Raw genomic sequence first — 12,096 nt, forward strand, 5'->3', positions numbered from 1 at the left:
TTTCTAGTTTTTATTATTATTATTATTATTATTATTATTATATTATTTTGACTTTTTTTTTTCTTTTTTGGGGTTTTAATGTAATTTTTAATTTTTATTTTTTTAAAGCCAAGTATATTAAATAAAGAAGAAAGTTTTACACAGACGTAACAAGTAAACGAGTAACAAGCTGTGCTACAACCCTTTTTTGGATTGTAAAGCTAATTCTTTTAGAAACAACATCTATTGATCTTGAAGTCATAACATTACTATGCATGACCTGTTGGACTTTATTGATTAGCTCCACAACTTCTGACGCAAGGAAACCGAAAGTATCAAATGCAAAGGGTATAAACATGTGTTGATTTTTCATGTACGCTTTCTCATGTTTTGCTACTTTGGTTGATGCAACTTTTAAAACAGCTTGCCCCACAGTGAAAACCCCATTTCCAAAGCCCACAAGAGGAGAAACCCATATTAGATCCACACATGCATGTTTTCTTCCCGTTCATCCAAATACTAAAACATTAGCTGGTCTAAATGTTTAATTTAATGTTATTTTTAATTTTTAAGATTTCTAAAATGTAATTTTTAATTTTATGTTATTTTTAATTTTAAGATGGCTATTATTAAGAAGTTCTTATTTTTATATTGAAATTAAAAAATTTTATATATAAAACCTTTATCATTAAAAAAATTTATAAAAAATCTAAAAGTTATGTTACACATAGCTAAGAGCATTCGGTATGGATGAGTGTTATGACACCAAAAAATTAACACCTCACCATAACACATCACCTTTAAAACCACACCGTTTAGATAGGAAATGATGGTCAATGTTATAACGTAGGTTAAGAAATAGAGAGAAAAAGAGAGAAAAAAGAAAGAAATCTTATGGGTGGAAAATGATATTTTGTCTCGTTCTCGTCACAACGATGCATGTCACAACGAGAAGAAACGAGAAGGGGGACGGTGTTCCCTGTTACCAAGCCGTCAAGGCATGTTTAGGTCGGCAATAGCGAAAACGAGAAGCCCATACCTTGTGTTTAACACCTTTACTATTGAAAAAAAAAACCATTCGTCCTTTAGCTTGCCAACTATTTTAGCCATCTAACTTTTCAAGCGGTTGCATTTGCAATCCTCTAAAATCGTAGCAGTACACCGGTACTCTCAGCCAAAAACCCTAAACCTTGTATATGCAGACGAACATGGGTTCTTCCTCACTGAGAATCCAATATCTACCAACGGCTTTGGACCCCATAAGAATTCATAAAATTCAAGTGAGATATGCAACAACAATAACCTGTGGCTTGAGAAAACCCTTGAGGACGAGAAGGCGTAGTGATGGGGTTTTGTCTACAGAAGCAATACAAGCAGTTCAATCTCTCAAATTAGCTGCCAGAAACCCATCTAAACTAGACCAAGTATTCGAATCCAAACTCACTCGTCTCTTAAAAGATGATTTGTTGGATGCTTTCTCCGAATTACAGAGGCAACAACACTTAGACCTTGCTCTAAAGGTACGCCCCTTTGACTTCTCTAGTTAAATTCGAACTTCAACTTTCTTGTTTCTATGTGTCATATCATTTCATATAATTATCAAAACTTTCTTCAATTTTAATGAATTCGCTTTGTTCATCGACTTAACTCCTCTCTGAAATTGGCTTCTACTTTTCAATTTGGATTTATCTGTATGATTTCAAGGTTGAATCTTATCTGAAATGCAATCAGGTATCAGGTGTTTGAATTTATGAGGAAGGAAGCATGGTACGAACCTGATCAATCTCTATATGGTGACTTGATGTTGATGTTTGGAAAGAAGAAACTAATAATTACAGTAGAAAATCTTTTCTGTGAGCTTATTAAAGAAGGCTTAAAACCCAATACACGAGTCTATACAGAGTTAATTGGAGCATATCTGAAAGTGGAAATGATAGAGAAGGCAATGGAAGCATATAAGTTGATGAAGGCATCAGGTTGTGTACCTGATGAGTTGACTTTAACGATTATGATAAGAAATTTTGAAAGTGCTGGGGAAGAAGAACTTGCTTCAATCATTAAGAATGATTGTGTTGAATATTTGGATTCTCCAAAAAAGTTTCTCAAAGAAGTCGCAAGAAAATATGTAAGTATCATATATTTGTGAATAAAATTGCCAACCACTTTGACTTTGTTTAAATGGTATTATTTTAACGATGAGAAGGGTATTAACGTCTTTTGCACAAATTAGAGAAAAGATTACAACTTTTCTCCTATTGACATATGCCCTCCTCCTATAACTTCTTTTATGTGCAAAAGACGTGAATGCCCTCCAAATCCTCACCATCTAAAATAGCCCTAAGATAGTTTGTCTAATGAATATGAGTAATTGTATTATTGGAGCAATATTACTAATCATTTGGAAAAATAGTTGTACCTAACATAATATAGCAATGTTTCACCCTTTTACCAATTTATATAAAAATATTTCACTTTTTTACCAATTCATTCAATAATCTGTCACCTTTTTTACAGTTTTATGCAATTGACATGAATCATGCAATAACTTTACATAACCCGTTTGCTATTAAGTCTTTTTTTGTAAGTGGGAAATAACGAACTAATATTATTGTTTTCTTTGCAGCCGAGGAGATTGAGACTGAACCTGGTTTGAAATTAAGAAAAGCATCTCATATGTAAAAGTGCCATTTCCTATCTTAATTAGCCAGTAAAGGAAACTTGACAATGCTGTTTGCTTTGTCCTTCATTTTTTTTTCAAGTATATTTATGAAATTTAAATCATTTAGGAATTTCCACTACTTTATTATGGTCGAGAAATTTAAATTCGATATCTAGCTTCTCTTATTTTGTTTAGAACTGAGACTAAGTTTAGAAATGAGACTAGAAGCGGGTACGTTATGTCTTTCTTTTCTACAAGTTAGTATCTTGGGAAATTTTCTGAATAGGCATTACATTTTCTGACATTTTATCTGAAAACTCTTTTTTTCACAACTAACATCAGCATACATTATTGAGGTGACATCTATGTCGCAAATATATGTCCACATAATTAGATCCGAGGTGTGTATAGGAAGTAGGAACAATCTTTCACTTTTTGACTGTCATGTCAGCCTTTCTTGCACGCAGTCTTTCCCACATCAAAACATACGAAATTGTCATGTTTCACTGTCTTTCACTATTTTTTATTTTTTTAAAACGTATTTTATACAAATATTATAATTATTTTGTAGGGAGTTAAAAACTATGAATTTTGATATATTTTTTATAATTTTTTAATAGGTATATAATTTAATGATTATTAAAAAAACTAAAAAAAAAAACTGACCAATCAAAACAGGAGAGAGAAAGTAGGGTCTCTTTCCCCCACTCCTATCCCGCACCCCCGTTCCCATAGTGCCGGTGTTGTGTTCCTATGTGCGGGAACACTTTCCGCTCTTCCTTCCCGCTATGCATCCTGCGGCTTTAGAAAGATGTTTCTTAGAAAAAAAAAACCCATCATATCTTAAAAAACACCTCTTGTCACATCTATTTAATCATTTTTTTTGTTTTTTGATTTTTTTTTCTATTATTGTTATAATTATTGTTTTTAATTAAATTAATTATTTATTATTTAAGTTATCTTATTATTTTTTATTTAGATTACATTTATGTTTTTTTATTGAAAGAGATACTTTTTAGATTTTTTGTTGTTTCCAATTCATTTTTAAATATTTTTTGCAAATTGGCATCTTTTTTATAAAGATGACTTTGGTTTTTTCCTTTATGATTGTTTTAGTTTCTGTTAAATAAATGTCTTGTTTGTTTATCTGAAATCAACTTTTAAAAAACCAAATTATCCAAATCTGTAACTTTCTTTATACCTTAGGTTATTTAATCCGAATATGGTTGTTGATTAATCCGAATCATGAAAAAACATAAGTATTAATCCGAAAATTGTTAAACGTGAAAAATATAAGTTATTTAGTCCAAAAACGGTTATAAACTAATACGAAGTATGAAAAAAAAACATAAATTATTTAATCCAAAAATTATATAGCTTTTTTTTATAACTTATGACTGTTTTCAACTTTTCTATGTTTTGTTCGTTTATCTGAAACCGACTTTGTAACGTCTTTAAAATAATGATATATATATATATATATATATATATATATATATATATATATATATAGAGAGAGAGAGAGAGAGAGAGAGAGAGAGACTTTTAGGCCATCAATACATCAATTGTTCCAAAATCAGACATGATATAAATGCATCTCAAATATCAAAGTAAAACAATAATCATCAATACGGAAAATCATAAGGGGAATGATGTGCTGTCAAGCTGGATCCTTCCTTTTAAAACTGGAAGTACCTAAAATGTTAAACCACAAAATCGTAAGCATAAATCTTAGTGAGTTTTCCAAAATACCACATACCATATAAATGGACCCAGCCCAACTTAAATATAAATGGACCTAACCCAACTTGCAAATGGGCCCAGGTCAACATACATACAAATGGGCCCAACCAAAAATGCAAATGGGTCAATTGTAATATACATACTAATAGGTTCAGACCAACATACAAATAGGCCCATCACAATATACATGAAAATAGGCCCAACCCAACTTACATACAAGTGGGTCCAACTCAACATACAAATGTAAGAGTCACAAAGACAGATACCACCCTACACGGTATAGTGAGAAGACTCACCTCAAGATAGACAAATCTCACACTCGAGCTGTTGATACTAGAATTCCTCACACTAATCATATACAAAATAAAACCGTAATAAAAAATTAAGGTAATAATACATACTCAAGGGTCTTTGTTCATAGTTACTATCCTTGGGGTAAACAGACCATTTTACCATTCCAATACTAGAATCCACTCCACTTGACCAATAATCCATTTTGTCAAAAATAAACCTTCTTGCGCTATGCTCATCGTAACACCATGCTCTACGTTCAACATAGAGCCTAGATGGGAATACAAAGAGGTTTTAGACTGCTCTAAGCATAGCTAAGATTACGCCCAATGTAATACGTTGATTTACCAACTTATTATTAAACTCTTAATACACAAAGACCAACCATCCAATCCTTAGATATAGATCTAATGAACGTCCTAAGGGGTAAAGTCTCTGACTTTACACTTTTGCATGGCTAAAAAGAGTATAAGGCCAAACCCTAAGTCCATAAAACATTCTAATGCTTAATAGCTCGTGCATGGATGGATGACAGTGACCAAGCTCCTATTTTTAGGACTTTATAATCTTATAAACGTTTGTAAATTATACTCATAAGGTTTGGAGCTTCCAAATGCTTCTCCAATGGGCTCTTACTTCAAGAATATACACCAAAAATAGTCCAAGTCTTCTAAAATCTCACAAGGTGGCTAGGGTTTCGAAGTGACTGAATATGAGGGTGGATGTGGAGCATGGAGAGGCCCTCAAGGAGTTAGAGCCTTTAAATAAGGCTCACAACCCCTTAATTAGGGTTTTGATGTTGCGCTCCTACGCTCAACGTATGACATTAAACCCATGCATGGAATCCTTTACCTATGCCCAACGTAGGAAGCTGTCCTATGCTCAACGTAGGGCACCTAAAATGCATAAATTACAAAATTAAACATTAAGAATTATACCTGAGGATAGGGGTGCTACAGACTAGGAATATTTTATATAGACTAACTGAGTGAATATAAAACTCAGATTAACGAAATACATAAATGGTTATATTGTATATTCATATCGGATGCAAAATTCCAAATCCGTAAATAATTACCGAAATTTATAAATAGTTATACTTTTTTAATATTTTATAATATTAACCTTAAAGTGTGTCTTTTATTTATATGTATCTCCAACTTTTTACTATTACCATTTTTTTTTGTTAAAATATATACAATTTATGTGCTTACATTAATTTAAACAATGATTAAAAATCGGGTTTTCTCTAGTTTTATAAGACTAGAAACTTAAATAATCACTTAAACACTTAGCAATGAATCAATTAGCAACTAATTAAGGAACAAAAGATGATTTGAATCAAGAATATTAAAGAGACTTCCGTTTAGATACGATTCACTTACTTCTATGGTTGATTTTGTGGAAAGTGTGATCGACTAATGTGTCATCAATTACTGATTTCTAATATGATTTGGTTAATGTTCACTAAACTAATCCTTTAGCAAATAAGTTAATTCAAACAATGATCAATTGATTAAACTAACAAGTTTAATAGTATTAAGTTCAAATCACGCAAGACTTGTAATGGTGATTAATTCAATTGATTGATTAAATTAATTCATATATGGTTGGTCATCATATATAAATCACACATCAATTTATTTACTTTCTAGTTAATCCTAGGTTTTTTTTTCAAGACACTATTCTTACAATTTTGTAATAAATAATGATTTTTGGATGTTTGAAAAGTTTTAAATTTTTACGAATTTTTATGGATGTTACAGACCTAAATAACCCGAAGATGAGGGAAACTTTAGTTTTATTCTTTAATAATACCTATTATTTTATAATGCTTGCTCTTTAAGAATGAAGTCGAATTTTAGATAAAAAGAAGTTACATGGGTGCCACCTTTGACGCTCTTGTTGGTGCTGGATTTGGTGGAGTAGGGGCATGCATGGCACTAGTGGCCATTAGTAAAGTCTTTCTTGTATGTTAATTCTATATGTATTTTTTATTGTATGTTGATACTTGTATGTTCATTATTATTGTTGGTTCTTGAAGTTATGCATGATTAATGTTTGTTCTTAAAGTTATGTATATTCATTCCTATAAGAATGTATAATAATAATAATAATAATAATAATAATAATAATAATAATAATAATAATTTTATTGTGTTTATTCATGAGTAAAGGTATATTCATTCTGTCATAATATGGATATTTTTATTGTATGTTCATTCTTTAAGTTATATACCTTCATTCTTGCTAGAATGCATAATTAAAAAAAGTTATATATGATTCTTTATCAATTTTTAACTTCATAATCTTGATAATCAATTTTAAATGGTGAGATATATTTGTTTGGTTAGTAACAAAAATATCTAACATTTCTTATTTTATTGTTAACCAAATTGACATAATTACCCTTACAACCATTTTAAGTTTATTGTATTATTCATGCTATCCTATTTTAATATCGTACACTTTAAATCATATCCATATAATCTTTTAATCCAGTGGTCTAAATTAATCTACATCCACACTATATATATATATATATATATATATATATATATATATATATATATATATATATAGAGAGAGAGAGAGAGAGAGAGAGGAATGTTCATTTGAGAAAAAAAAAATGAGAATGAAGGAATCATTCACAGCCAATCACTTAATTATCCTCTAAACATAAAGGACACGGTGACAAACTTGTAAATATGATATAATAGCCTTCAATCACAAATACGTAAGTGTAGATAATTAGATAACAATTGAAATTCATTCTAATCGATCGTTTATCATCCTAATTTCTCCTCCAACCTTCAGCAATCATCTAGATTTCTTCAATTAAATCATCGATCAACGTCATCCTATGTTAATCAATCATCGATCTTCGTCAAGAACACGTTTATCAACACCATTCAACAGTTGACAACAAAAATTCGTTTTTTTCTCTTTCAATCCAACCTTCAATTCTGCTTGAATACGAGTATATCTTCAACATCTACGATTAATTATACTCCCAACATCATTAGATCAACATCATCGATAATCAACAAAAAATTCAATTCGTATCATTCATTCAACATCGATCATCAAATAAAACATCGAAATTAAGGTTAGAAAAAGATCAAATCATTTTTTGTTTGAAAATTTTCATATATTTCTCTACCAATCTACTATTTTGTAAGATTTAAATAGTCAAAGTATCATATTTATCATATGTTTTAAAAAGTTAATTTGTATGCACTCCAACTGTTTGATGAAATGCATAAAGTAAATTATCACGTTATATTCACATATGAATATGTTTTCTCACCTGAATCAATATGTGATTATCAAAACACAAAACAAATATGCAAGTCTATATGTTATTCATATGTGAATAACATATAAAAATTATATATATTTCTGAAAACACCTTGTAATATTTATATATGAATATACTGTGTAATATTCACATATGAATATAACAACTATTATTCATAAGCGAATATACGATTTAATATTCACAAGTGAATATACTATGTACTATTCTCATGTGATATACCATGTAATACTATATAATATTCACATATGAAAATATCATCTAATATTCATAAGTAAATATACCATCTAACATTCACAAGTGAATATACTATGTAATATTCATAAGTGAATGCATCGTCTAATATTTAAATATGAATATACTATGTTTATTATAAGCTATATTAACATATGAATGATACATAAATTGTAAAAAAAAAATTAATCATACTTTTTATTCATAAATGAATAACGAATGTACTTTAGTAAAAAATAATTCGTTTTTATTAACTTATGAATAACGAAAGCTAAAACTATAAAAAAAATAAAATTTTTATTTTATCTTAAAACTATATCAATATAAATGTCTATTTACAGAGAATAAAAAATTATGAATTTTGATATATTTAAAATTATTTTTCGATAAAAATAATTCCTTAAAAAATAAAAAAATAAAAAACTATGTTTTTGTATATATTAAGGTAATGATTAACATAGTTTAAGGAAACATGTTTTGTTGGAAAACACATGTACATTCATTTCTCATTTCCGCCGGTATATTGGAGGCTTTTGCGGCAAAAATAAATGATTAATTGAGAATGATTCCTCCATTTTCTCTCTCTCTCTCTCTCTCTATATATATATATATATATATATATATATATATATATATATATATATATATATATATATATATATATATATATATATATATATATATATATATATATATATCATTTTATTTAGGTGGGGTATAAAGTTATAATACATTTTTTTTTTTGGTATTTTGCTTTTTTTAAATACCAAAAAGAAAACGTTTAAATGCTGATTTTCTACATCCAAATTCCAAAGTAGTTAAGGTTTGTTTGATTTGCAGATGATTATGGTGACGGCGAATCCAAAAAAGCTTGGTTTCTTCATCGCCACCCTGAACAAAGTTAAAGCTACCTCCACTGCTCATTCTTCCCTACCTTATTTCAGAAACCCTTCATCGATTTTTGAATCAGGTAACGAAATCTGTTACCCCAAAACGATTTTAGCTCACTTTTATTCAACTTCTTCTTCCAATTCTCAAACACAGGATAATCATACCCTACCTCTGATTGACAAGATTACTAATCTTGATGATGCCCTTAAACTGTTCGACGAAATGACACAGAGGCAACCTCTGCCATCAGTTGTTAAATTCAACCAGTTGCTGCAAGCTGTTATCAAAATGAAACACTATTCTTGTGCGATTGATATTTTTAAACAAATGAATGCGATTCATATTCCTGTGAGTGTATACACTGTTAGCATTATAATCAAATGTTGTTGCTTAATGTATCGCACCAGGGAAGGGTTTGCAGTCCTAGGTTATGGTTTCAAACATGATATTCCACCCAATGTCTACACTTTCAGTATACTCTTAAATGGACTTATTCTAGAAGATAAAGTCCTCAAGGCAGAAATATTATTCAAGAAGCTGATCAAAGAGGAACTTTGTGAACCTAATGCGATTATGTACAGCACAATGATTAAGGGGCTTTGCAAATGTGGAAATAACAATACAGCAATTGCTTTGCTTAGACTAATGGATAAAAAAGGTTGTAAACCTGATGTAGTCACATATAACACCATCATTGATAGTCTTTGCAAGGACAATATGGTAGATGATGCATTAAAGCTCTACAAAGAAATGATCTTCAACAAACGCATCCAACCTGGTGTTGTCACTTACAGCTCTTTGATTCATGGTCTTTGTAACTTATGCCGTTGGGACGAGGTCTCTAAAATTCTCAAAGAAATGGAGCAAAAGAATATTTCTCCAGACGTTCAAATATTTAGCATATTAGTCGATGCACTTTGCAAGGAAGGTAAAGTGGAAGAAGCAAAATGTGTTATCAACTTAATGATTCAGAGAGGAAAGGATCCTAATGTAGTGACATATAATTCACTTATTGATGGATATTGTTTGCGAGGTGAAATGAGGAAAGCAAATGAAGTTTTTGATTTGATGGGGGTTCGAGGTTTGGTTCCTAATATTGTTACTTATAATAGTTTAGTGAATGGGTATTGTAAGAAATTGAAGATAGAAGAGGCCATGCATTTGTTTCATGAAATAACTAAAAAAGGTATGAAACCCGATGTGATCACTTACAGCACCATGATACAGGGATTGTTTCAAGTTGGACGTTGTGAAGATGCAGATGAACTGTTTCATGAGATGCGAGCACACAGCGTGATTCCAGATGAAATCACTTACGGAATAGTTTTGGATGGTCTATGCAACAACAAAAAAGTGGATGAAGCACTCTCTTTGTTCCATTTGAAGGGTGACAACAAGCTAAATTTAAATATAAAGGTGTACAATATACTCATAGATGGTGCAAGTAAAAGTGGAAAATTTGATATTGCAAGGATTCTTTTCGATGACATAATTGTTAAAGGTTTGCAACCTAATGTCATGACATATACTGTGATGATTGATGGTTTTTGTCGCGAAGGTCTTGTGAGGGAAGCAAAAGAATTGTTTCTTGAAATGGAAGAGAGAGGTTGCCCACCAAATAATGTGACTTACAACATTCTTCTTCAGGGAATTTTAAAGAACCAACAACATGATATGGTAGAGATGCTTTTACAAGAAATGGAAGGAAGAAAATTTTCACCTGATGCTTCAACTTTATCATTGTTACTTGGTCAAATCGCAACTAGATCGTTAGATGCTTCTTTGATTAAGTTGATTGGAAAGACTATGCCAAAGGAAGAAGTGGATTGTCCTTCTTTTACAATGTAGTTGGAATCTGGGTTCCTAGAAGATTTGCTTTTTAGCTATCTTTGGTTTGCAAGTTTTGTTATGGTTCAATTATTTTTGTTTGTCAATATTGGTTTTACCTTTATTACGACTTTTTACCAAAAGTAAAGACAATAAATTGTTAGTTAAACAATATGTAATATGACTAAACAGCTAAGTTTAAACGATTGGTTTTTGACATGTTTTAAACCTTCTTGTTTGACCTTTTAAACTGGTTGGTTAATTCTGTACACGTAATTTAGGTTGCATCTTGATCATTAAGACACTAAAAAAATGGATATCTGAAAGTAGAAAAGAAGACATTTAAAAAAATGATTTTTAATATTTAGGAGATGTGTTTGTTTCTTTTGCAAGTTTTATATAAATTATTTTTGTGAAATTTTTAAATGAATATATAAGGTGTACAGTTACACGATTCGCAAATTTAGTATTTTTGGTTCTGTTGAAGAACTGACAACTTTAGACCTGAAATTTACAACTCTTTATTCAAACAAAGAAGTCACATGTTTGGAGTGTTCACACTTTAGTTCACAATTGTATAATGGTCCTAAATATTTTGAACATTGGTTAAAAGCTGTGATAATAACCCGACAATTTGGACACATTAGGGAATTTAAGTTCGTATTATTTAATTATTTAGTTATTTAAGTAGGAGTTATCTTTATTTGAAATTAAAATATCTATAAGTATCTTTTATTTTGAAGTAAATTACATGAATGGTCCCTATGGTTTGGTCAAATTCATAGGTTTTGTCCACCCTTTGAAAAATTGATAGGTTGTGTCCTTGTTGTTTGGATAAATTACACCATTGATCCCTTTCAACTGATGCCGTTAATACTCAGACGTTAAGTCTAAATAAAAGACCAATATACCCCTATTTACTTATTTGCTGTTATTATTTTATTTTATAAACTACATGGACTAATTATGTAATAAAGCACTAAAGGGAATAAAAGCCCTAGAAGTTAACCCATCGTCCCACTCCACCTTAAAGTCTGACGAACCTTTTTCCTGACATTCAACTCTATTTTCTCCTCTTCTTATGCATCATGACACCACCATCATCATTTGTTGTCATCGCACCACTGCTACCACCTTCGTCACCATCACGACT

General features: G+C 30.3%; 2 protein-coding genes across 3 annotated transcripts; both read left to right on the forward strand.

Annotated features, from left to right (window-relative positions):
• The first annotated feature begins 1,051 nt into the window (after window positions 1-1,051).
• Window positions 1,052-2,809, forward strand: LOC145093674 (pentatricopeptide repeat-containing protein At1g62350-like). Its single transcript, XM_079031886.1, has 3 exons — window positions 1,052-1,499; window positions 1,718-2,104; window positions 2,603-2,809. Exons 1-3 carry the CDS (start codon window positions 1,176-1,178, stop codon window positions 2,630-2,632), a joined length of 741 nt encoding a protein of 246 aa, XP_078888012.1. The 5' UTR covers window positions 1,052-1,175; the 3' UTR covers window positions 2,633-2,809.
• Window positions 2,810-9,000: 6,191 nt separating this feature from the next.
• On the forward strand, window positions 9,001-11,162 carry LOC145093673 (uncharacterized). 2 transcript variants are annotated; one of them, XM_079031885.1, is made up of 2 exons: window positions 9,002-9,195; window positions 9,270-11,162. In XM_079031885.1, exon 2 carries the CDS (start codon window positions 9,339-9,341, stop codon window positions 10,962-10,964), a length of 1,626 nt encoding a protein of 541 aa, XP_078888011.1. In that variant the 5' UTR covers window positions 9,002-9,195; window positions 9,270-9,338; the 3' UTR covers window positions 10,965-11,162. The 2 variants fall into 2 exon arrangements, with proteins under 2 accessions (XP_078888010.1, XP_078888011.1); XM_079031884.1 differs by having other exon boundaries at window positions 9,001-11,162.
• Window positions 11,163-12,096: the final 934 nt, after the last annotated feature.

Source organism: Lactuca serriola, chromosome 3, assembly GCF_051521515.1.
Source record: "Lactuca serriola cultivar US96UC23 chromosome 3, Lser_US96UC23_V15, whole genome shotgun sequence".
In the NCBI taxonomy this organism is placed as follows: domain Eukaryota; kingdom Viridiplantae; phylum Streptophyta; class Magnoliopsida; order Asterales; family Asteraceae; genus Lactuca; species Lactuca serriola.

Excerpts from the sequence above, each read along its gene's own strand:
- LOC145093674 (XM_079031886.1), top strand. The coding sequence starts at position 1,176 with ATGCAGACGAACATGGGTTCTTCCTCACTGAGAATCCAATATCTACCA. Across the intron at positions 1,500-1,717 it reads ACTTAGACCTTGCTCTAAAG|GTGTTTGAATTTATGAGGAA; the intron begins GTACGCCCCTTT and ends ATCAGGTATCAG. Across the intron at positions 2,105-2,602 it reads AAGAAGTCGCAAGAAAATAT|CCGAGGAGATTGAGACTGAA; the intron begins GTAAGTATCATA and ends TTTTCTTTGCAG.
- LOC145093673 (XM_079031884.1), top strand. The coding sequence starts at position 9,066 with ATGATTATGGTGACGGCGAATCCAAAAAAGCTTGGTTTCTTCATCGCC.